At 43.3% G+C, this 24475-nt stretch overlaps 2 protein-coding genes and 1 non-coding gene across 5 annotated transcripts in view; 2 read left to right on the top strand and 1 right to left on the bottom strand.

The window, feature by feature from the left end:
- The window catches only part of LOC125009397 (glypican-5-like), a 56151-nt gene extending 38384 nt beyond the window's left edge, over positions 1-17767 (bottom strand). The window contains exons 1-7 of the mRNA XM_047587325.1: positions 17213-17767; positions 15122-15283; positions 10683-11230; positions 8886-9068; positions 6977-7158; positions 6779-6838; positions 5969-6091 (exon numbers count right to left, since the gene is read on the bottom strand). Of these exons, the coding sequence (XP_047443281.1) occupies positions 5969-6091; positions 6779-6838; positions 6977-7158; positions 8886-9068; positions 10683-11230; positions 15122-15283; positions 17213-17390 (1436 nt within the window). The 5' untranslated portion in view covers positions 17391-17767. The remainder of the gene's footprint in view (positions 1-5968; positions 6092-6778; positions 6839-6976; positions 7159-8885; positions 9069-10682; positions 11231-15121; positions 15284-17212) is intronic.
- A 1197-nt stretch (positions 17768-18964) lies between these two features.
- On the top strand, positions 18965-19037 carry trnam-cau. The gene has a single exon. It is a non-coding gene; the product is annotated as a tRNA-Met (tRNA).
- A 362-nt stretch (positions 19038-19399) lies between these two features.
- Positions 19400-24395, top strand: LOC125009398 (nuclear autoantigenic sperm protein (histone-binding)). 3 transcript variants are annotated; one of them, XM_047587327.1, is made up of 15 exons: positions 19400-19591; positions 19936-19992; positions 20109-20222; positions 20420-20500; positions 20649-20755; positions 20929-21318; positions 21570-21637; positions 21718-21788; positions 21872-21945; positions 22025-22213; positions 22321-22484; positions 22609-22704; positions 22795-22869; positions 23472-23603; positions 24182-24395. In XM_047587327.1, exons 1-15 carry the CDS (start codon positions 19554-19556, stop codon positions 24218-24220), a joined length of 1695 nt encoding a protein of 564 aa, XP_047443283.1. In that variant the 5' UTR covers positions 19400-19553; the 3' UTR covers positions 24221-24395. The 3 variants fall into 3 exon arrangements, with proteins under 3 accessions (XP_047443283.1, XP_047443284.1, XP_047443285.1); XM_047587328.1 differs by lacking the exon at positions 23472-23603; XM_047587329.1 differs by lacking the exon at positions 20929-21318 and having other exon boundaries at positions 19405-19591.
- Positions 24396-24475: the final 80 nt, after the last annotated feature.

Raw genomic sequence — 24475 nt, 5'->3', positions numbered from 1 at the left:
AAAACTCAATTAGAATCCTAGTCCACCTGAGAACACGACCAGCAGGCTAGCAGTCAGCTACCAACTAGCAACCAGCAAGAAGACATCAGCTAACTAGCCTAGCCAACAGCAGCAGGTAATGAGTGATGGGACATGCAACTACACTTCAACCAACACCTCTCACCTCTGCCAAGATCGGAGGTAAAACACTGACACCAGCTAATTAGCCTAGCCAACAGCTACAGGTAAGAAGTGCAACATTGTAATAAAGTCACCAATATGTAACAAAATATAAATTGTTGATTTTCATGTCTGAACATTGTGCAAAGACAGGATTGCAAAGAATGAAATTTCTACATCTTCGGTTGAACTTGCTAATTAGTGAAGTTATAGCTCTTTTACTATTGATAGAACTTGTTACAGTTGTGCGTCGTACAAAACTAGGAAAGTTAATAAGCACAGATAAACAAGTGTTTACTGTATTTGATGAGGTTTTTTTACCTTGTCCACTTTTGTTACGTGATCGTCTGTAGAATGAATCAGTCTGCCATCATGTTTTTAAACCGACTGCTAACACGTTATGAGGATAGAAGTTTAAATGAAGCAGGATAAGCTGCCACAAACCTAAAACTTAATGTCCCCATATGAGGACGCCGGGTCTCAGGAGGTTAACTGGACTTAAATACCACTGCATTACTGCACTTTATTCACACGGCTGCTTTAAAATATTGTAAATTCATGTATATGTACGATCTACCCCCCTCTTAAGTTTACATCTCAAGTTTACAGTTTATATTTTATTGTATTTTTCCGAGTCATACATCTATACTTACACCTATATGTATACAGCACATTTCACTGTGCTTTGTACTATGTATAACTGTGCATATGACAAATAAAACATATCTATCTCATCTTGTCTGTACTGTGTGCAAAAACAATAACGGCATTATGATTCTGAAATGCTGTGAATGATCTTTAATCAGCACATTGTATCTCTTGAGTGTTTTGTGCGCATGTTGTTTAAGTTACAGATTTCCTTTACTTGTAAAAAGCCACCTGGCAAATGTTGAAAATCTGTTTCGGGCCTCTGCAACATCTAAAGCATTTTCTCACATCCAATAAACGCTTCCCTGCTGGATGTATTGGAAGCCTCGGTGATGGGAATCAGCCGGGTCACAAACCGTCAGGCTGCTCCGTGCGTTTGACACCAGGTGATAATGCGGCGGACGACACAGAGAAGTGTGTGACCGTGAGTGACACCTAAGGAGAGCACACACATAAATCACAGATGTCGCGCTGACAATGCCGCTCTGCCGTTGCCCTCGGTTTCTGCGGGGTTGCTAACGGTAACGCACATAGAGATACGGATTCTACTGTCTCATCCGTGGCAGCAAACGTTTGAAGCATATGTGGTTTGACACGCACGCACGCACACACAGGCGCAGTGAAAACGAAATTACCTGAGATAGTGGTCTGATATGAGGGGTATGTGTAATTATAAGAGTCACAGCAGTCAGTTGTAAATCTAGCTGCATTCCTGTGGAGTCATTTAAATGCCTCCATCTCTATCTCACCCACTCACATACATACATACCGTGTATATACACAATAGCACAACATGCTGACACCTGAGGCGTATACTTGTACTTGTACCAGATGGGAACGGTATGTCTGTGGTTTGGAAAAGGTCTGGAGATGAAGTTTCTCTTTCTTTTATTTTATATTCTTTACCCCTCAGGACAATTCTGACTGACAAGCCCTTAAAATTGCAATTGCTGATTATAATGCATTTAAAAATAAACATATTCAAAACACACTAATTCATTGGGTGTGGCAGGTATTTTGTGGAAAGAGCAAAAGAATTTATATCTGGTCACATATGGATGGTGATATTATGCTGCCCTCTTCTGGAGACATTCAGCCATGACACACACTTACCAGTCTGGAAGTTTAAGCTGAGACACACATATATATGAAAACCACTTGCCCTCTTGCTTTCATCCAGATCATGTGCAACTTTAAAAAGGTTTATTTTGATTTCTTTGCTTTTGAGCTTTTTCAAGGCACCGTGCGACTACAAATGTGTCGAAAACCATTTTTTTACAGCATTTTTTTGCATTTTCAGATGGAAAAGTCCTGGTGTAATTGTTTTGTTATTTTCAATGCTGGCTCCTTATGACACTTCACGACACAGAGCAACATTTGTGCTTTTCCTTCTTTGATAAGCGAAAATGTGAAATTCACTGGTGGCTTAGCCCTCAAAAAAGACAATTTAAGAATAAAAACTATCCCTACTATCCCGATCACAGCTTTTTTTTTTTTTTTTTTTACATCACTCTTTTGTATTTGATTAGTGTGTTTCTCCTCCGGGTTGCTCTCCTGTGTGGGTGGGTGTGTGTAGGTGGATATGGATCAATGACCAGAGGTGATTGGAGGATAGTCGGCTGCCAAGTGGGCACAGACAAACATCTTAAATTTCTGCAGCGCTTAGATCTGGAGCTTTGTTTTCTTACTTGTCTTTGAGCTCTCGTACTAATAATTTCCAGTAGTTTATGTTTCAAGAGATCCTTTTTTCAACTACGTCACTCCTGTGTGTAGAGGCTGCACTCTTTCTTTTTTTTTTTTCCTTAGACAGAGGTGTAACCGTCTTCATTGCCGTGCCGTCTTGTAACCCAGGGTAAAGCTGATAATCTGCTCTCCTCTAACGTCCACTCTCAGACTTTCTCATCATTTACCGCCTTTCTCTCTTCCCCTCACATAAACACACTCCCACCAAACACAGACATTTGTAAGTGAAGTGGGTCAGAGGGCGGAGGAGGATGAATGGAGGTCTGAAAAGAAGGACGGAGAGATGAATGGATGGCTGAATTAATGAATGAATGGGTGGATGGATAGATGAAAGAGAGAAGAAGATGTAAAGAGGTCAGAGAGGCACAGACTGGCCGCGCTCCAACTCCAGGCCAAGGGCAACATCTCTTCTAGCCCTCCGAGTTAAACTGCACCCCGAACCCCGGGCGCTTCACAGGCGGCGACAGGGGATTTCTGAAGATTAGATTTCCGATCAATCACAGACAAATTTATAAAGAATGCCGACATTTGTGGTTGGGAGTCGACTGGGGAGGAACGTACGTGGGGGAACGTCACGTTTCTCACTGTCCACACGATCAGAGATTTGGCTTAAATGTTGGGAGAGAGATGAAAGGGATGAAACCAATTTTTAAGACTCAGACTTAATGGCTGAAACCGCAGTGATTACAGAGTATTAACATAGCTGGAAAACGGCCTTTCATCAGAAGTCTCTTCGTCTATACCGAAGACATCTTATCTTTTCTTTAGAAACTTTTTCCAAGGCCCGCGATAGCAAAACTGCAGTTTTTTTTTCCTCGACTGCAAAAAGACCTTTTGTATTTTCCATGACTAATTTGACAGTAACAGCCTTAAGTACGCCAATCAGGCATAACATTATGATGTGCTTCCATAACAGCTGTGACTCATGGGAATGGACACGGGCTTTCTGTGATGTCTGGCAACAGGATGTTGTTAGTGGGAGCCTTTGGGTCCTATGGATTGATCAGTTTGGGATCTAGTGAATTTGAAGGCCAGGTCAACACTTTGAGCTGTTTTTTGTCTGTTAGACGGCAGCTAACACTCAACATTCAACAATAATTAACAGTAACACTGTCAGAGATAACACACTGGTGTCCTCCTATGTCTCCCAAGGATGCACAACTGTTAGGTTTGTTATCAGAAAATGAACAATAATGTGTGTTAATATATATATATATATATATACTTATTAAAAGTAAGTATTAAAAGTAAAAGTCAGGCCGCATCCTGCTGGGGATGACTGCTGCCATTAAGGAGTGTCATTGCTATAGGGTGGGGGCGCCCGTTTTGGTCTAGGTGGGTGGTACATGCCTAAGTAACGTCCACATCAATCCAGGTCCAAACGTTTCCCAGCAGAAAATTGAATTGTCCCAAGATGATCAATGTCATTTACTGGTTTTAATGTTGTGGCTGATTGGTGTACAACACAGGATTAAAATGACTGGATTGGATTGTTAAGAAATCGCTCATTTAAAAACTAAACCGTAGAGTCCTGCTGTAGCTAAAACCAACCGAGGCAAAGTCTTGTCAGACCCATTAAACATGAGCTTTAGTGGCCTTCGCTGTAGCAGCGACGGGTAACAAGTGTATTTCACCGGGACGTCCTTGCAAGGCTACACGGGCCGTTTCATTTGGTCGATAGGCGATTAATAACAAGCCCTCTCCGTCACAGCGACCGATTCCCAGCTGAGACGGACAGACAGCATTTAAAGTGCGCGTGCAAGCGTTAAGCGCAATCATCCCATATTCTGTGTATGTTGCGGGGTGCGTGCCGGCATGTGCGTTGCTTGGAATGTGCGCGTCGGGGAGGGCGCGTTCGCGCGCGTCTGAATGCGCGCGTGTGTCCGTGCGCGGCCATTTGTCTTGTTACCAGTTTAAGCTGCCAATGTAATCACCATGAGAAAGACTCTGGAAACGAACTCTCTAACCTTCACAACCCCGTCACCAGCAACCCCCCCACTCCCCCTTCACCCTGGCAACTATTGCGAACCAACAGACACACACGCTATGCTCTTACCCTTTTCTTTAAACCTAAAACTTTTATAACGTTTGCAGTTTTCTGGCTGATAGAAAGTAATGAAACCACTTTCTAACCTCTTCTATGTTCTATTCAACTGGCTCTGATGATGCAATCTGATTAGACATCACAATCATACATGGCCCTAGAGAAGTGCTCATCTAAGTTTAATTGCTGCAAAATATTGTAGCTTCTGGAAAATAATGAGAGCCCAAAACATTAATAATGACCTGCACTTCAGCTTCTGATCTCAGGTGTAATTGATGAAATTGCTTATGGTCTCAGGGTCGTAAGTAATTTGATCAGATACAGTTGTATTAACTCAGCTCTGACTCAATTTTTTTTTTTAACTTGAAAGCTCTTTTCAAACAATTAAAATGCTCAACTCAAACACACAGTGGATCCAGACTGAATAAATAGCTCCAACCAGAGCCGTGTATTAGAGAGAGCCAGACCAACTCAAATCATGGGCGCCACGTTAGATACCCGAGAGGGGAGATTCTACTATGTAACCCTATGGGGCGGATATTTTCACCATTAACGGGCCTATAAATGTTATTTACCAATGTCTGTCAATGTGTGAAAGACCCTCACTTAAGTATCCCGGCGTCTACGTACTTTAAATATCTTAAATGAGCCTGTAAAATGTTTTGTAGACCAATCGCCTCCTCAGTCATGGAGCTGTGTTAATCTTCTCCTCAGTCTCCCGTGTTCGTCCATCACCGTTAAAAGTTTGAAATTACTCAGAAAAATTATAAATACTGAGAAACAGAGAAAATTAAAGTAGTCTTACGGTTATATACATGACGGTAGCTGCTATTTTTCTAGGCCTTTAGTCTAGATAACTAGCTAGCATAAGGCTAGCATAAGGCTAGGTTAACTTCAAACTTCATTCATTTGTAAAGCCGTGTTTGGTGTTTTTGAGATCAAGGTTCACATTAGTGATGGTATGACTTTATTCTTCCTATCTTAAATCTTAACCAACGTCAAAGAGAGACACTGACATTTACTTCACATAATAGGGAGAGATCAGATGACATCCAGTTTCATCCTTTTAATCTTCTGCTCCCATAACTTTCTTCGTTTTTGTTCACTGAGGAAACTGTGTTCTCCTGATCCTGTGCTTTTAATGAAATTTTATTCTCTGTTATTGCGACTTCTCTATGGGTGAATATTAGTTAGTGGTAGCTAGCATGGCGCCCATGAAACACGTTACCAGCTCAAAACCAACGAGCATAGCTCAGATGTTCCACTTCCTAGTTGGCTAGGGTCTGATTTTATACTATTTGTGGGAATTTGATCCCAGAAATTAGAATTTAACTTGAGTAGTCGTGTGATGCCCATAATGCTTCGCGTACAGACCTCTCCACGACGTCTTGGCCGCTCCAGCATGTGTGCTGCTCGACCTCCATCTCACTCTCACAAAGCATCTCGGGCAGCTCTGAGAAGAACCACTGGTACCGCTGGATGGAGCCCTCAAACTCCCTGAGAAACAGAGAGAAAGGGAAGGGTTGTTCACTGCTGAATGCTCGGGGTCGTCGTTAATAAGATTGAGTGCACCGGACCATATTGATTTATTTGTCTCAATTTAGACTCGTCACGTCCAATTCCATGTGAAATCTCTTCTGATAAACTCTGTTAAGTTACTGAAAGCAACGGGAGGAAGGAAAACATGCATTAAGCATTTACTTAGCTAAAGTGCAAAGTGAAAATCTGATTTGTTACTAAAATGAGGTCTTGCTGAAAACTATAATGGAGTAAATGGAGTAAATTACTACTACATCAGAAACATTTTAATTCTTAATCCAGTGACCTTTCTCTAACAGATAACTCCAAGATATTAATATTAATGCTCCATGCACCATATTTTATACCTTACAATTTATCCTATATATATATAGTGTGTATTTACTGCTATTTCTATTTCTTGTGGATTTATACATGTGCAAACTTGTATATTTTGCTTATACTACTGTACTTTATTTACTTCATTATTTTTATTTTATTGTATTTGTTGTTTTGTAACAGTCTTACACTATTTTTCTTTATACTAGAGTTTTTTTTTTTTTTATGTACAACTGAACTACTGCGACCAAGCAATTACCCATGTGGTTCAATAAAGTCAAGGTCTAAGTCTCGATTGTGTGGCATCCAATATTAAAAAACAATTACCTGGACAATTTTTTCAGGCTCCGACTCTTGTCTCCTCTTGAGCCTTTGAGAGGGAATGACCTGCAAAAAGAAAAAAGAAAAAAAAAAGAACAGGAGTAGTTTCCATTAATTTTCTTCTTTTCTTCTGCTATGACTGAAGGTCAAAAGAACTTAACCTCTTTCTTCTGATTAGAGTTTTATCATACGAATATAACTCACTTCCAGGACTGGAGCTGCAAACGCCTATGAGAGGAAGGAGCGACCGAGGGAGGCGAAGACGAAGGTGACCTGGCAGTGGTCACTGATGTAGCAGGTGTCACAGAGGTTGTGGTGTGTGCGGCGGTGGGTCGTGCGCTCGTCATCACGGGACCAGCTCCTTCGGGACCACACACCTTCTCTACCTGAAGAGGACGCGGTTATTTTTCAGTTGTAAAGATGATGATACTTTGATTTTTAATGCACAGTCCATCACATGACCTCAGGAACTAGATCATCTACATCACTGGTTGATGCTGAGTCTGAACAGATATGAACAGATATGTGACCAGATGTGCTGGAAGTTGATATTGTTATTTTAATACAAGACATTGTGTGGGTTCAGTCAAGTTTGAATTGGGAAGCGGTAGAGTCTTTCTCTTAATGGCACCATGTGGTGTTAGAGTCAGCGACATAAACATACCTTAAAGATCTTCCAATGTGATTACACCACACAGCAACCTTGATGAAGCCCATGTGGAAGTGCAAAACATTTTACAGCAATACTAAATATGTTTACAGCCTGTTACAAAGAATGATGTTGGTCTTAATAGTTTATTTCACCATTCATGACAACTGTACAAGGGAGAATTTCTTTTCTAACTCATTTGTTTATTTTACATTAAGGTTCAAAATTCTACATTATTGAGGGTGTTCCTGCTTTGAGTGACAGGCTGTAGCCTGAGTTAATACATTAGCAGAGAGTTGGGTAGGCGGGTCTTAACAGCCAGGCTGCCTTAGCTCCGCCCCAAAACGCCCCCTCATGTCCATACATGGAGTATCAGTGAGTCACCTATTGGATTCTGAAACCTCAAAATTTAATCCGGAAGTGGGTGGAGCCTTTATTCACCATTTTGGACTCCACTTCCGGATTAAATTTTGAGGTTCCAGAATCCAATAGGTGACGTCACAATGGGTTTGTCCACAATATATACAGTCAGTGGATCACACCATCATCTGCATATCGTCATATCACACCCCTCATCAAACTCAGCTTCCATTTAGATCTCAACTGCACATCTGCACACTGAATTTTTCATGTCTGATAAAATCCACTCACTGAAAGACAGACATGAACCTTTCACAAGGGAAATACAATACTAACCCTGCTATAGGTGCTGACATAAACACAACCCTCACGCCATCTATCCTGCTACAACTCCTCAGTTTCTCAAGCGGTTCTTCCTTCTTTACAGAAATCACATATTTTTCCACTTTAAATGCTGCGCATAGCTAATATACACAGTTGAAGGGTTAGGGGTTAGCCTTTGGTGCTGTGCCTGGTGAATAAGAGGCTTGATCAAATATTTAATGAAGTGGTATTTTCTTATTAGCCGCAATTAGTGGTGCAATTATGCTTGTGCGTGTTTGTTTACCTCTCAGGAATCTACTCTACTAAGTCCACAATGTTCTCTCAAAGTTGGACGGCGACTCTATAACTTCCTCCAACAGTGTGTGCATGCGTGCCCGTGTTTGTGTGTCATCTGTTTGTCCACAGATTAGCCACAGAAACTTTCTCATCACTCTGAAACCAAGCTGAATTCTGGGTATCGGTTGTCCCGCCAACCGCAGTCTTTGTCTGGCACTGGATCTGTATTCACACTCGCGCACACACAGACTGAGGGGAACCCCAGATTTTCTGAAGAATGAGGCTGTTTTTAGCACATCTAGGTACAAGGCTTTTTGTAAGGAGATCCAACTGCCAGGCTGAAAGAAACCCAAGGTCTTCCTCACTCTGTGTCCAACATTCAAATGGCTTTATTATTGGGGCATATGAGTAAGAACGAGCATCATATCCGCATCCAAATTCCCTTTCTTTATAAAGAGTATAAAGCAAAACCCTCACATCCATCCCATCATCCCTTCTGCTTACTGTGGCTGTGATGTGAGGCCCGTGCAGCTGAGCGTGCAGTATGGCGTCGTTCACGTGGTTCCGGACCGCTAGCAGGGCTAACTCCATGCTGTTGTGGTTGCTGCTGGTTGCTAAAGTAGCAGCTAACCGTTGAAGCAACACCACCAAGCTCCCCCAGGGGACACCCAGCTCCGATACACCCACCTACAACAGAGAGGAAAAGATAGGAAGTTATAGGGAATGAAGTGACGAGGGAAATCCTGCTGCCTCTCCTTGGCTTTGCTGCATGTGTTTTCCTTCTTCCTCTTCGCTGAGTAGAATAAACATCTAGGAAGCTGGTTTTCTATCTTGCTTTCTTCCAAGAAACGGTAAAGATGTCTCTCCATTGTGTCCGGTGATACCAGTAAGATGCACTGTCCTCTTGGCAATGCTGTTAATATTTCTGTGTCTACAACTTAATGTAGCAATAATTTACTGGCGATGAAACCCTGTGAATAATTCAGCGGTGTGGGAGATGGGAGTGTTATTACAAATCTATTAGCGGCTTTGCCTCCGACGCAAGTAGTCTGAAGCCTTCCATGCATTTAAAACACTACCCTCAGAGGACTGAATTTCCAAATTCTAAATCTGACAAGACATTACAAGTGTTTTTTCAAGCAAAAACATCTCTTTTTTTTAAAAAAACTTTCGAGGTATCAGGAGATTTACTGGTTAGTTAAGTCTAGGAGGAGGTCAGTATTTTGAGCGCTAATCATATTTGCTTTGCGACAGTCATGGGAAAAAAAAAAGTAATCTTATATCTGTCCATCAAGGACAGAGAAGGGACACTGGGGGATTATCGCAGTTTAGTCCAAGCAAGCTATCGACCAGTGGCTACAGAAGTGAATTTCTGCCTTTCCCTTTTTTCTACAGGTGCAGCCCAAGCTCCACTATTCACCAGCCAGCTTCTACAGACCCCTTTGTTTATTTTTGGAACTCGGCTCCAGATCCTGGAAACTCCGGTTCATTGTTCAACCTCTGTTTTCTGTGCTTGGGTCCTTTTTCTGAGAATTGGGAGTTGTCCTCGGTGTAACACAGAGCATGCTCACTCTCATTTCTGTGTGTGCTAATGGATGGATTAAGAAAAATAATTCCTTGGCTGTGCATACTTGGAAAATAAAGCTGATCAGAAGTTACACGCTGTAATTATTTTATACCAAACCGGGCATCGTTACAGCACCTCTGGTCATCTTCAGAAAGTGGCAAAGCAACTAATTGTCACACGAAAAATTGTCACAAAAGTTGCTCTGGAGGTGGTGCATGTTTCATTTTTCACTCTGGGGTAAGAAGGTTAACCTTTTCCTCTTGCTAAGCTATCTTCTCCGTCCTGCTAACGTGCAACACAGTACTTCCCAAAATGTCACAGTACTCCTTCAAATTTTTAATTTCTGATAATGTAAATATACTCCATAGATAGTTCATTAGTTACACGGCAGAACTGCTCCTCTAAAGTGAAGCCAAAGCAAGTAGAGCTCCCCCTGGTGACTGGCTGCAGTATAGGTCATAAGCTCCTCTCCTCCTCCTCCATGTATGTGGATGGGAGGGACAAACCAAAACACTAAAATTCATGTCAAGTAATTTTAGGATAGTTTCTGTCATTTAAGTTAGCTAATGTAATGTAGTGTTAACTTTTTGGATATGCTTCATTTTCGTTAGTTATTTTACTCAAACAAACAGGATCTTTCAGGTTCAGTTCCGGTTAAAATGCATCTATTTCCACTAGTGTATTCCATGATGAACTGACACAGCTGCTGTTTGCAAAATCTTTTAAAAACTCACCAGACATCCTCTCATGATGTTGACGCACAGTCCAGTGCAGGGCCGTATCAGCGTCAGCCCTCTGCAGTGGGAACAGTACTGCATCCTCACTAACCCCCGACCACACTCCCTGGACAACGTGGCCCTCTCGGTAGCATTCACAACCTCTCCAGCCAGCCGCAGCAGTCGGCTGAGCGCTCGACCGTGCCCGAGCGCGCGGGACAGGCTGGCAACAAGGAGGCGCGGATGGAGTCCAAACGGGCTGACATCCTGCCGGGTCATCCGCAGACAGTCGTCTTGATGGGTCGAAAAGGAGGAGTGGGACTGGGTTGACATGTGGCCAATCCCAGGGTTGAGTAGGCGGCGGTAGACCAGCGGGAAGAGGTCGTTGTAGAATCGCCGCACAGCGCTGTCCAGGGAGGAGTTGGAGTCTCCGGAAAGGTGCCGTCTGATGTCGCTGAAGAGCTGAGACACAAGCGGGCGACAGTCGGATGCCAGAGAGGAGTAGGCGCTGTCGAACAGAGTGCTGGTCAGATTAGATGTAAAGGACACGAGTGACTCAAAGGTCTCTGGAACAAGAGAGAAGACAGAGAGAATAAAGTTTTATTCTTTGTGTGCCACGTGCACCTGTGACAAAAATCTATAAAACTGGATGTAACTGGTAGGAATGTTTAAGCAGTAACAAGATGTTTAATCACTGTCTTTATATTGTGTGGAAACACAATCAACCGGACCTTAATGAACCTTTACTTCCTTGGAAAGGAATCAGAGGATGCGTCGTTGTCCCATTTTATGCTGATCAGGCATAACATTATGACCACTGACAGGACAAGTGAATAATATTAAACATCTTGTGACAATTCAATGTTCTGCTGGACCTGGCATTCGTGTGGATGTTACTTAGACATGTGCCACCCACCTAGAGCACACCAGGCACCCGCACCCCATAATAATGCCGCTCCATGATTTAAGCAGTCATCCCAAGCAGGATACAGTACAAAAACAATTTAGGAACAACTCAAAAAAATATGAAAAACAGCACAAAGTGTTGACCTGGCCTCCAAATTCCCTAGATCCCAAACTGATTAAGTACTTGTGGGACGCACTGGAACTAGTTTGATTCACAGAGGCCACTCCCCTGAAGCCACAGGACCTGACTAAAAACCTTTTGTTGCCAGACAAAACAGGACACCCACAGAAGACAGGTGGTCATAATGTTATGCCTGATCGTTGTAGTGCTTAGCAATAATGTAATTAGTGTAAACTGCCCACAATTTTGTTACATATGCACAGTAACTTACACATATTATATATGTCATTCCTACACAGGAGATCTGGCCCTTCTCTATCCATGCACACGTTTGTTTTTCTTGTTACCCTATCTCTGTCTCTCCAACCTTGAACTGACTTTATCCGACCGCACACAGGCCAAAATAGTTCAAACTTAATTCATCCCCGAGCTCGTTTTCCCTACTCTGTTATCTATAGTCAGGTGATAATGAGAGGCCCAATCTCATGATCCGCTGCGCTTCCTGTGTCAGACGGGCTCTAATAAAGTGGACGGCAGCCTCTCCTTCGCCTGTGTTGTGTGTGTGGGTCTCTATGTTTGAAGCGGATGATGTCAGACTGAAGGCATCCTGACGCACGCACCCAACCGAGAGGAAGCCATTTACCTACGACTTTCACCAAGTCACTCACAGCCTCGGTGCATGTTTGTGTGCAACTGCGCGTGTCCCTGTCTTTGTGTTCTGACTGTCACGGCCGCAGCCTCCCGACTTTTCAAGAAGCAACAACGCACAAAATAACTAAAAAAAAAAAAATCACAACGGTGATTACATAAGGCGGCGTTTCAGCTGACTGGGTGCGGGAGAGCTCCGTGATGTCGGAGGTGGCTGAGCAGCGGCGGCGGGGCTCTTTAACCTCAAGCACTTTTATGTGTTTGCATACCCATGTCCTGGCAATAGCAGCTCAAACACACACGGCATCGAGTGACACGGCCAACTCTGCTCGCACTGGGGTCATGTGATTAGCGCTTCAGCCTCCGTGATTGGACGACAGCTGCGACATGGAAGAGAGGGCGAGAGGGTCCCAGGGTGCCAGGGGAAACACACTCAACCAGACATTTCTGCACACACGCACACCAGCGTAAGCCACGGGGTGTAAATAGAGCCTGACTACAACCACTCGGGACATGTCTCAGTTTCTCCAGTGGGTTATAATCACCGCACTTAGGAGAGGGGACCCTCTGAGACTCAGCTCAGCTGTTGAGGAACTCTGCAGTCGTGCAAAATTAATTAACCTTATGAAAGCGGTGGTTTGCACGGAAACGTGCGGAAAAAACTAAGCTAAGGTGTTTGTGTGACATTTACAGATGAAGCAAAAAGAAAAAGGAGTTTACTGAGTTTTGGAGGTGGAAACAGTCTCAGGTTTTTGTTTTTTCCTTCCACTCCTTCCAGTCTTTACGCCGAGCTAAGCTGACCTCCTGCAAACGCACCGATGTGAGTGGTATCTCTTTCCCGCGGTCCTGCCGAATTTATTTAATCAAAAAAGATGGTTAACCCAATTCTCTCCTTCATTTACCTGCTGGGATTGCTTTTATCTGTGCAAGCTTTGCAGTTTAAGACACTACTTTGCACAAATACCACAAATCCACAACAGCTTTTAGCGGATTTGTGGTGTTTGTGGACAGCAATTCAATTTGGGACTGGAATGCGATTTCAGTTGAAGACCTATTGCTGAAAATGGTTTAATCACAACCATTTCTTCTAAAACATCAAACTATAAATATGTTTTAGTTTTAACTGTAAGTAAGAGACTAAGAGAAATTAAACTGTTTTACCTCAATGAAAAAAACCCACAAACTTTAAACATACATGAGACATTTTATCATACGAGAGGTGTAACAAATCTAGGAAATACACTGTGGGTTCACGAATAATTAAATAAAGGGTTCAACATTACTTATCACGTTCTGCAAACCTCGTTCATCTCCACGGCACTGAGACGGCTGCAGTGTTAGTGAGAATAAAACTATCTACGTACGTCTCCAAATGTCATGCAGGGTTAACAGGAAGATATTTGTTTCGTAACTTGGTGAGTTTCTGAATCTAAACTGATCTTCCTTGCTACTCGGCCAGGACTTCTTTGTGTCCGGCTGGCTGGCATCTCTTTTACCCACGGACGCTTTAACCATCCTTTGGGCATCAATAGCAGCTGAAAGTGAGTCCGAGTGTATTCAGATGTGGCTGGGGACGGGTGGTGGTGGTGGTGGTGGTGGTGGGGGGGGGATACAGGCCGTGAAAAAAAAAAAAAACAGCGAGGTGCATGTTTGCCATGTCTGTCTGCTGGGTTTCATCAACTCTACCATTCTCATAATCTCCACACTACATCAGCGCGCGCACACACACACACACACACACGCACACACACAGACACATACAAACACAAGGTCTCTCTCTCACACATGCTCACACAGACTGGTGAATAGCGATGAGAGACAAGTGGACAAGCAGGGTATTCTTCCTTCTATTCAGAGCAGCCCGTTAGAGACCGGCTGTTGCCCACGGCAACAACACTTTGCTGCGGATACGTACTGAATGTAAACATTCTTCGTCCCTCGCGCTCCCATTGGTCAAGAACAAAACCTGATTATCGCAGCGACGGAGGCAGACAGACAGAGAAAGAGAGCGGGGAGTTGTAACAAAGTTTTCCGCCGCTCCCTCGGAGAGTTTGCGCTCTCAAAGACTCAATCGAAACATCAGTTGTTTGTTTGGCAAGCCACCGTGGCGCCTCACAAAATAAACTGGCCTCACAGCACCACCCTGACACAAACTAGCCATTTCATGATGAACACACAAAGTGAGAATGACAGAGGGGCTAGAGGCCCTTGACAGGACTGGTAAAACACTGAAATCACTGCTGCTATTAAAGTCACTTTGGGTTTAGGGTCTTTTATCACTTAACTGGTCCGTTAAGTGATAAAACGCAGATCAGCTGAAACGGTGACAAAGATTGGAAGGACTGGAGCGAATGTTTATTCTGAGTTTCCAGTGTTTTCTTTTTAATTCCTCAAAATGTCAAATAAATCCTCAAAATAAATTAAATCTAATTAAAATATTTCCAGCTTGCCACAGTCCAAGGTGGAGTCAGCACATTGCAATCCAAAGCCAGAAAATGTATTTAACAAATATGCAAAAAAAGAAAAAAAAAACATTGAATTTTGTGTGATAAACTGTGACCAAATAATTTGTCTTTTTACTTAAAAAGACACTTGAAATACCTTCATCACACCACACCTTCATCCGTCAATGTACACCACGTTTAAATTCTCTTAAAAATCTTTTATGTCAACTGCATATCATGAGTCTCTTTAAAACAAAAATAAAATAACCGTATGCATTTTCACATCTACCGCCCCCCGTCTTCCACTGTTCAATCGGCTTCTCTCCGTTTCTCCTCACCGTGGTAGGCCTTGGTGTGTCCGCCGATCAGGTACTTGAGCTCGAAGCTGTAGGAGCGCATCTTCTGCTGCGTCTCGCTGCGAACGGCCGCCATGTAGCTGTCCTCCATCCTGCTGGTGCAGCAGCTCGGCCCGGGGTGGACGCACACTTGGAGAGAGTCGTCTGGAAGACAAATGAAACATTTTTAGTGTCGCCGTCGCTCCCATAAAGCACGAGCTGTCTGATAAATGAAAAAGAAAGATTCTACTGATCTGCATGCATTGTGGGTTTAGCTGTAGCTTCTAAAGGTTGTTTTCCACGTTCTATCACTGACTACCAAAGAATTATTCTAGTTGTGTGCTTTGGTAGGCTACTGTAAGCCTAGCTGTCAAGCAGCTGACTGAGATCAAGGGGGGGAGAGAGAAAGATGAGAGGAATGGATCGTTAAGTTATGTGGAACTCACTCGCACACAAGTCCTGAGTCAAACTCTTGGGCCATTCATATTAGCGCTGGCTGACAATGGAGCACATTACTGAGGCGGCTGCTATTTACTGGTAATCGCGCGCCGAGTTCCACGCTTGATTTGGGAACAGCGGGTAACGTGGAAGCCACACAAAGTCAGGCACCAGCTCGAAAAGCTCCACTTGTGGAGGGAGATTTATGTCTAGAAGCGACCACTTTGACGCTAATGGAGTCTGCATGATTCAGCAAATGCTGTGGCCTCTTATTACGCACTAAACTTTTTATCAGACTAAAAAAAACTGCATCCCACAGCCTCACAGCATAATGGGTCGGTATCAATCCTCCTTTGATGACGGAACAAATTAAATCATTTTGGGGAAGCACCACTTTATTTTTGATTAACAATAAGCCGTGGTGCCTGCCCCTGTCCAGTACAGGCAGATGTATTGATGCCATTGTCAACAAGACAAGAGTCAGTCATTCCTTATCTTAGAAGCTAATTCGTTTATAGATCACTGAATGGAACAACAAGAGACTCTTGTTGTTGCAGATATGTTGTGCAAAGATTGTGCACGGCTCCGGTGGTGGTAAATATCCATAATTAGCAGACTTCTCTGCCAGAGATTCCTAAGGTCACTACAGTGTATTATTAACAAGCCGTTAGCAATCACAAGACAGTCAGTTCTGCAGCAACACCGCAGAGATTCAACAATAACCTATTTGGTCGATCCAGACGGCTGCAAAGTTATTCCTGCAGCAGACTGGATCAGGAATCTAAATCTCTGAAGCTCGTTCAATTTTAAATGCTACAATTAGAGATTTTAAGGAGAGAAATTATAGCTTAAGTCTAGATCTCTGAAATCCACTCATCTGCCACATAAAGATTTCTGTGTTTTCATTTCGGGTGCACAATTAAGGTTGAAATCCCACTCAGCACTTCAGAAGAGGATGCACTCGTGTAACAGAGCAGCACAGTGAACAGAGGCTCTCATAAACGCGACAAAATATTGAATGGGACCCTTTGCATTTAGAAACTGCAATTTATTCCACCACTTATAGCCGAGTGTGTGTTCAAGGTGATCTACAGTGTATCAGTCTGTCGGGCGTCCCTCCCTCCACATAAAGAGCATATGCATGACAACGGCGAGTCTGCATCGGGCATCTGTCTCTGCAAAAATATATTTTACAAAATCTCTGATTAAACGAGAGAATAAATTAAATAAATAAAGTTTGATAAACACAACAGTTGGAAGCGATCATCCGTAAGACCTTACATGAGTAAAAATACACAAGTATAATCACTGTAAATGTGCTTAAAGTATCATAAAAAAAGCAGTCAGTGTACAACGGAAAAACCTCATCGGTTCAAACCGACTAGAGATGCATAAATAACTGAAATTATAATTCCACATATAAAAGTGCCACTAATGAAATAGTTTTTTTAAATAGCATTCAGAAAAAAATATATATAAGTATATACCTAGTGGTGTCTATGTGTCTATTTCAAAATGAAAGATAGAGTCAAAAGTTTAGTGTTTCAAAACTTTCCGCCTTTAGCTTCCACTAATTAAACCCATCTTGGGGAACTTGCCTGATATTAAATTCTATAAATACACTTCTTTCAAATATTTCCTACGGGACTGACTGACCTGTTCCTGGCCTGTCTGGCACCAGCTCCACCGGTCCTATTTGGCGCATCATGTAGGCTGTCTTCACCTCATGACAGCTGTCCGCATCGGCTGATCCACAGCCAGTCTCCGGCACAAGAACAAAGCACAACAAAGTTACCCAAAACAAGTCCGCGTTTTGCAAGGCTGCACGGAACATCGCAACATGTCAGTCGGGAGAAGAGCCTGGACCGGTTAATGTGAATTTCCGAAAGTCCCACGGTGCAGTGTGACTGTGGAGTTCATCTGCAGCCCGCCGGAGAGCCTGTCTGGAGGGTCTGGACTGGAGGGTCTGGAGCCGCCGTCAGGCTCAGCGCCCTCCTCCCTCCCTCCTCCCTCCCTCTGTGGCTCCCTCCCTCACTTTACCTCAATTACTTAATTAACGTGTGCACTCAAAATACTTTCGAAATGCCATTTCATCTGATCTATTTGCTGCCATAAAACAGAGATGGAAACAGCAACAATAACTTGGCAACATTACACACACACACATATATATAAATAACTATTTTTACTCGAATTTGAAACAAGTTGCCGAATCATAAAATACGTTTTTTGTCTTATGTTGTCGACCATACATAGAACGCAACATATTTTCAAATAATATTTTCAACTTTACTGATAGATGTTGTGAATAAAGCCGATCAGACTATTAAATATGGAACATGTGCGCCCCCTGCTGACCACCTCAGGTCACACACCAACAGACAACATAGACCAAAATGACTTGTTGCGACTTTCAGCGTGGGACCTAAATGTATGTTGCTTTATTAATGTTATATATTTTTTTGCATGAAGAAAAAAAAACATTACAATTTCTTCTAACCACATTTCCAGATTTTAAATAAAGCGTCAATTAAATTATATTAAAAAAATACACTTTTTAACGTTACTTTTTCTAGTACCATTTTTGCAGCACAAATAATGCGCCATGACAAATGAAGGAACATTTTTTCCCCCCCCTAAGTTTTACATTCTTAATTGCAGTAGTCCGTAAATACTTTCACATCTACGGTGAGTGTTTTACGACGACTCTCGGGCATGTTTTACAGTTTTTTACAGCTTAGCTTTGTGACCTAAATGTTTGCTAACACGCGAACAAACGCTGCATGGCTAGTTTTTTTGTAGCTGAACGAGTAGCCCTAACAAATGCTTATGCTGACCATAATACATATATTCGGCTATTTTATTTATTTTTTTCTTCAATGTACCGGGTGGCACAATTAAATTAACTTAGCTAAGTTACTTAGAAAACGCCGTGTCCAAGCTTGTTCTTTTGCTAACCAGCATAGCAATAACAGCCTATAAAACAAGACGAATGACAGTTTTCAAGTAGGCCTAACATTATGTGCTTGTAGGTTAAATTGCTGAAGTGAGGCATGGTTTTACCGATAATGCCCCAGTGCAAATAGCATGTGTCCCGTGTAAGGCTCGAACCGTGAACAGCACGCGTAGGTGAGGCTGTGTCTTCTTCACGCTATCGCATGTTGCTTTATCATCATGGGACGCTCCCTTGGTCCTCGCCTCCCAAAATTCTGCAGAGATTTTAGTAATCGGAGGCTACCCAGTTATCAAGAGTTGTGAGAACCAGTCAGCCTACGGTACGCCTCCCAATCACATTGGGTAATAATAACTAACAGGTCTGACAGTTCCCTTCCACGTGGATGCTTACCACTCAGAATTTCACAAGAATTTTGAAGTTTTAGATACATAACTGGAGTGAGGGTCTCATAGGCCTCGTTGGCGCAGTAGGCAGCGCGTCAGTCTCATAATCTGAAGGTCGTGAGTTCGAGCCTCACACGGGGCACATTTTTTTTTACACGGGGAACATCATAATGAAGTAACGAGATTATGGATAAAATAGACTACTCACATGAGTGTGATAAATCAATCAATTTGTCATGTTGTATTTATGCCCTTTGAGTCATTTCAACCTCCTTTGGAGCCACTGAGTACTATATTGAAGGAAAATAAAAAATAAAAACATGCACAGATGGCTAAAGCAGGCTGATGTTGTGTTGGCATTTGCGTTTGCAACGCTGCTTTGAATTTACATTGAATGCCCTTTTTTTTTTTTTTTTGTTTTGTTTTTTTATGGCAGACCTGAAACGCTTCGCCCGGTTTCATGCTACGGTCCCTTTAAGTCCAGTCTCCCGCGTTCCAAGTTAGGCGGAAATAGAAAGCCTTCTTTTCTCTATTTAAGCGCGCCAACAAAGACCATCCCAGGCCAGGGCACCCATCTGCTGCACTACTCCACTGACAGCACACTGGAAACGTCGTCATTACTGTTCTTCTGAAAAGAAACAAAACAAAACATAAAAAAATGCCAGAGGAAACCGCCGCCGCGTCGAGCTCTGGGAGGTAAGAACCGCTTTCAGTTGTTCACGGTACAATTACGCGCACAAGGAAAACACGGCAAGCTAGCCTTGAGCTACATAACAATGCTAACGTTGGCGACCTTGTGTGACTTGTGTTGGTTGTGCAAAATCTTCACTATACGTACGCACTGCTAGCCACGCTCTCTGTTAATTAATCAAAAGGTTGATAGTGTTAATCGGCGGCTGTCGCATCACGATCCCACTGCTAAGCTAGCCGGCTAACAGCCAAACAACATAGCATAGCTAAGGGAACTCTGATCGAGCGAGTAATAAAAAGTTATGGCTTTCGGCTGTCGTTAGACTGAACTCTACTTTGAACTCTTGCAGCGCTGAGGAGGAGAAGCCGTGCTCATCAGGAGCAGCTGCAGCAGCAGCAGCAGACAGGCGAGTATCCGCGTCCTTTCAGCAAACTCCTCTTCATCTGTTAACCATTTCACTGTCGATGCATTAGAATTAACATGCTTTTTTTTGTTGTTGTTGTTGTTTGTTTCTCCCTGTAGCTCAGCTGATGTGATGGAGGAGGCAAAGAAACTGATCGGCACGGGGAACAGGCATCTGGTCATGGGGGACGTTGTTTCTGCTGTCAGTGTCTTCCAGGACGCCTGTGGCATGCTGTGAGTCCCCCACAGGAAAGAAGGAGCTACAACTCAATATGCGCTGAAAACAATGCACACATTCATTTTAACAGTCCCACATATTAAAGTGTTACTGAATAAATGTGAAACTCCGCCAGAACATGTGAGAAATGGAAAGCAAAAGTTAACTTTTATCTTGTCAAAACCTTCTCCGCCCAACCCTTGTGTTCTGGCAGGGCTGCAAAGTACGGCGACACTGCTGATGAGTGTGGCGAGGCCTTTTTCTTATGTGGGAAATCCCTGCTGGAGCTTGCCAGGTTTGTTCACTCATCTTAAACTCCTTTGCTACGTCTTGCTACTGTTGTTGTAGACTTGCATCCCTTCAAAGATTAAGTGGTCACTTGGCGATGAATAATTTGTGTGGTATTTGATTTGTATAACCTGGTGTTTGTCTGTCTTTGCTAGGATGGAGAACAGCGTCCTTGGCAATGCCCTGGACGGAGTCCCGGAAGAATCGGAGGAAGAGGAGCAGCCCAGCAACTCAAATATTGAAAGTGCCAACAACCTTGACGGTTAGTAACTTATTACTCTGTTCTTTAGTTTTTGTTTGACGAAGGGAACACATTCAGATTTCTAGTAGAAAACTCTGTTATTGATATAATTCAAATTGTATGGAGCACTCAAATTGAATAGTCTTCAGTGTTAAACTGGTAGGAATAAATTCTCCTGTGCCACTCCGGTGCAGAAAAAACTAGAGATGAGCTACGAAAGCAGGTGTATGATGCAATGGCGGAGGAGGAAAAGGCCGAGGATGCTGACGGCGGCACAGGGGTGAAAAAAGAAAACGGCGAGGCGACGTCTCCAGTCAAACAAAGCGCGAACGGTTCGGAGGAACCGCCAAGTTCTGCTGTAAATGGGGAAGAAAGGAGTTCAGTCCAGGAAGCCAAAGCGAATGGAGCCGAGAAGAGTGGTCCTGCAAACGGTGTCGGGGAAGGATCCCCCAGAAAAGAAACGAAGATGGAAAAGAAGGCTGAGGGTTCAGAGGAAAAGAACGGAGAGGTGGCTGAGGCAAAGGCAGAAAACGGGAAAGAGGAATCTAAACCAGAGGCTGAACAAGATAAAGCGGAACCAGAGGGTAGTAGAGTTTGGGGATACGAGCACCTTTTGGTGTAGATGGGTTGAACTTGATGTTTCTTTATACACAACGGGCCACACTTTAATGGTTGTCACAAAAGGTGAAGGGGATAAATAAAGGCGTGAGTTTAGAGAGCACTTTTTGGGAAGGCTACTCGCGTTTTGTTGTTGTTGAACACTTTCGCTTTCAGTTTGTCAGTAATATGGGGAAATCACTTGACTGTGTAACTTCTTCTTCTTTTGCTTCAATAGATGATGAGGACGACGATGATGATGATGACGACGATGATGAGGACGGTGAAACAAATGGGAAAGATAAGGCAAGTGTACGATGAAAAGAGATGGAAGGCTGACATGATTTGTCAACATATTAATCTTTGACACCTTTTCCCTCTTTCAGGAAGAAGAGGAAGTTGGAAATTTGCAGTTGGCATGGGAAATGCTGGAGGTGGCCAAAGTCATCTACAAAAGGTACTGCAACACAAAATGAATAGTAAAAAGTGTGCGGCGGCGTGATGTGCACTCATAATCTGAATTCCTCTCCACCCTTGCAGAAAGGAAAACAAAGACGACCAGCTGATGGCAGCACAGGCATATCTGAAACTCGGAGAAGTCAGCGCTGAATCGGGTACGTTTTCAAGGTGCGCTTTTCTCGTCTCGTTACTCCCCCGTCCAAATCTGACTCCCCCCTATATTCCTCCCCATAGGTAACTATCCCCAGGCCTTGGACGACTTCCAGGAGTGCCTCGCCCTGCAGCTGAAGCACCTGCCTCCCCACAGTCGTCTGCTGGCTGAGACCCACTACCACGTTGCCACTACGCTTTGCTACATGGATCAGTACAGCCAGGCCATCCAGCATTACAACAGCTCCATAAAAGTCATCGAGACCCGACTGGGTGAGATTTTCAGAAATATAAATAAATATCAATTCATCAGAGGCAATGCATTGGGAAGTGTGATTTACGCTTCCATTTGTTTTAATCTGGGTGACGTCCATGTACAGCCATGCTCCAGGAGGTGATCAGTGCAGCAGATGGGGCAGCAGAAGAGAACAATGAGATGGAAGAGCTGAAGCTGCTTCTGCCCGACATCAGGGAAAAAGTGGAAGATGCCAAGGAAAGCCAGAGAGTAGCCAGCGTCGCCTCCCAGGCCATTCAGCAGACACTAGTGGGTAACACACGAATGGCACGATCTAGGGTTTAGACCGGCCTTTTGACGTTTGATAATAAACGTGAGGGTCAAATGTACACATAATTAATGCAACGCTGACTCCCTGAGTGACATCTTACAGGGCGGCGCCTCAACTTCATCAGCATTCCCGTGTGAAAATGGCGGCCCCTCATCATCGTCATCGTCCTCCTCCTCGGCGTTTGCGACAAGCAGTCAGGTAAAAGCACGTGGTTAATAACGGCACACTCACTGATGAACATGACTCGAAGCCGAACATGCGGCAATTTAAACTTTTTCTCTTCTTCAGAGTCCCGTAAAAACATTCGACAGCGATTCGTCTTCCAAAACAGTCTCGAACATTTCTCACCTCGTCAGGAAAAAGGTGAGACTGATCTCCGTTGCTGTTTTTCCCATCGGTGTTTCATTTTTTTTTTTTTCTTCTTCATCTTGATTCCAGCTCACATAATGTGTCTAAACCCAAAATTCAGTTTTCTTTGCTCCTCTGGGGAATAAGCCAATCATTTCAATTTCTGAAGGAAGAAAACCTTCTCAGCTGGAGCTATAATTTACGCCGGTCGTCTCCTGCTTTGTGTGCTTGCTTGCTGTGGTTGTAGGAGGTCATTGTGGCTTTCCTGCCAATGTCAGTCTTTTGTTGTGGCTTCTGAAGTGTGACTCTTGAGCTTGGAGTTGTTGCATGCGTGTGTGTGTGTGTGTGTGTGTGTGTGGGCGACGGCGTTGTGGAGTTTCGATCTGGGCCGACTCATTTGCATGATTCATGAAACTGTGTCATCTCAACCTAACGGGGTCACCGATCCCAATGTCGAACTCCCTTCCGCCCGTCTACGTATCGACCTGAACGGGCATGTGTAGCGAATACAGTCGTGTAGAGCATCGTTCAGTTTTCTTCTTCCTCCCCTCCCCCATTTTTATTTTTATTTTTTTATTTTTTATTTTTTTTGTGTCCCGGTTTATGTTTCTACACAGAGGAAACCAGAGGAGGAGAGCCCAGTAACGGACACTGGCGCTAAACAAGCGAAACAGGAAACCTCAGTTAATGGCAGCGGTGACTCTAGTGCCAGCAACGGCAATGGAGTCCAGGAGGGAAAATCACAGGAGGCGAGTGATAGGCTCATCTCTTACTTACTGATGATATATCCACAGGACTCTCTGATTATGATTGTGCTTGTGAGGCTGCTAATGGAGACGGGCAGGATGCTCACAGTTGATTTACGTCTGGGGGCGTTCGTCTGCATCTACATTATGGAACGAACTCTGAATTGCTTAAATGTTAAGCCCACGTATATGATTCAATTTGCATCTGGGACCTTCTGTGCAGCTAAAGCTCCAGAAAAGAAGGTGACTAGAGTTCTCTTGGCTTGGGGATGATGATCGGCACAGTACTATGTGCAGCATAAACTGCTGCTGTGGTTGATCTTGGACTACTTGCTGTCTGGATAATGGATAGAATACTTTCTGTATATGACTTAAATTTTACAGAAGGGAACAAGTGGCAAGTGTATTTGTGACATTGCTAAGTGGTGTCATTGAGTTTTTCAGTACGCCATCAGAAAATTGCCTGGAGCCTCAAGTGATGGCTCTTTAAGTCAAAACTATTCCTGAATCTTTAGTTATAGCAGTTTGTTGAACCTTTTCAAACACAACTAACTTTATTTCCTTTTTTTTGTTCCCTGCAGCCTGCCTCTCAGTCGGCCTCGGTCGAGTCCTCGGCGTGACGGTCTTTGTCTCTTTCCTGATCTCTGAAACCAGCACCGCATGCCAGTCCAACTCCTCAACACTTTTGTTTCTGTAAATAAGATCCATTTTCATAGATTTTGTCTGTCAAGTTTTGTATACTTGTAGTAAAAAAAAAACAAAAAAAATATAATAAAGAATTTGCAGATGTAAAAATGTACCACGAGTTTCTTTTTCTCGGGAGGTCAGAAACATTCAACAAACTATAAGTTCAAAAATAAACATTTTATCTGTTC

The sequence above is a fragment of the Mugil cephalus genome, chromosome 6 (assembly GCF_022458985.1).
Source record: "Mugil cephalus isolate CIBA_MC_2020 chromosome 6, CIBA_Mcephalus_1.1, whole genome shotgun sequence".
Taxonomy (NCBI): Eukaryota; Metazoa; Chordata; class Actinopteri; order Mugiliformes; family Mugilidae; genus Mugil; species Mugil cephalus.
Note: the sequence above shows the minus strand (reverse complement) of the source record. Positions and strands in the feature narration are given on the sequence as shown.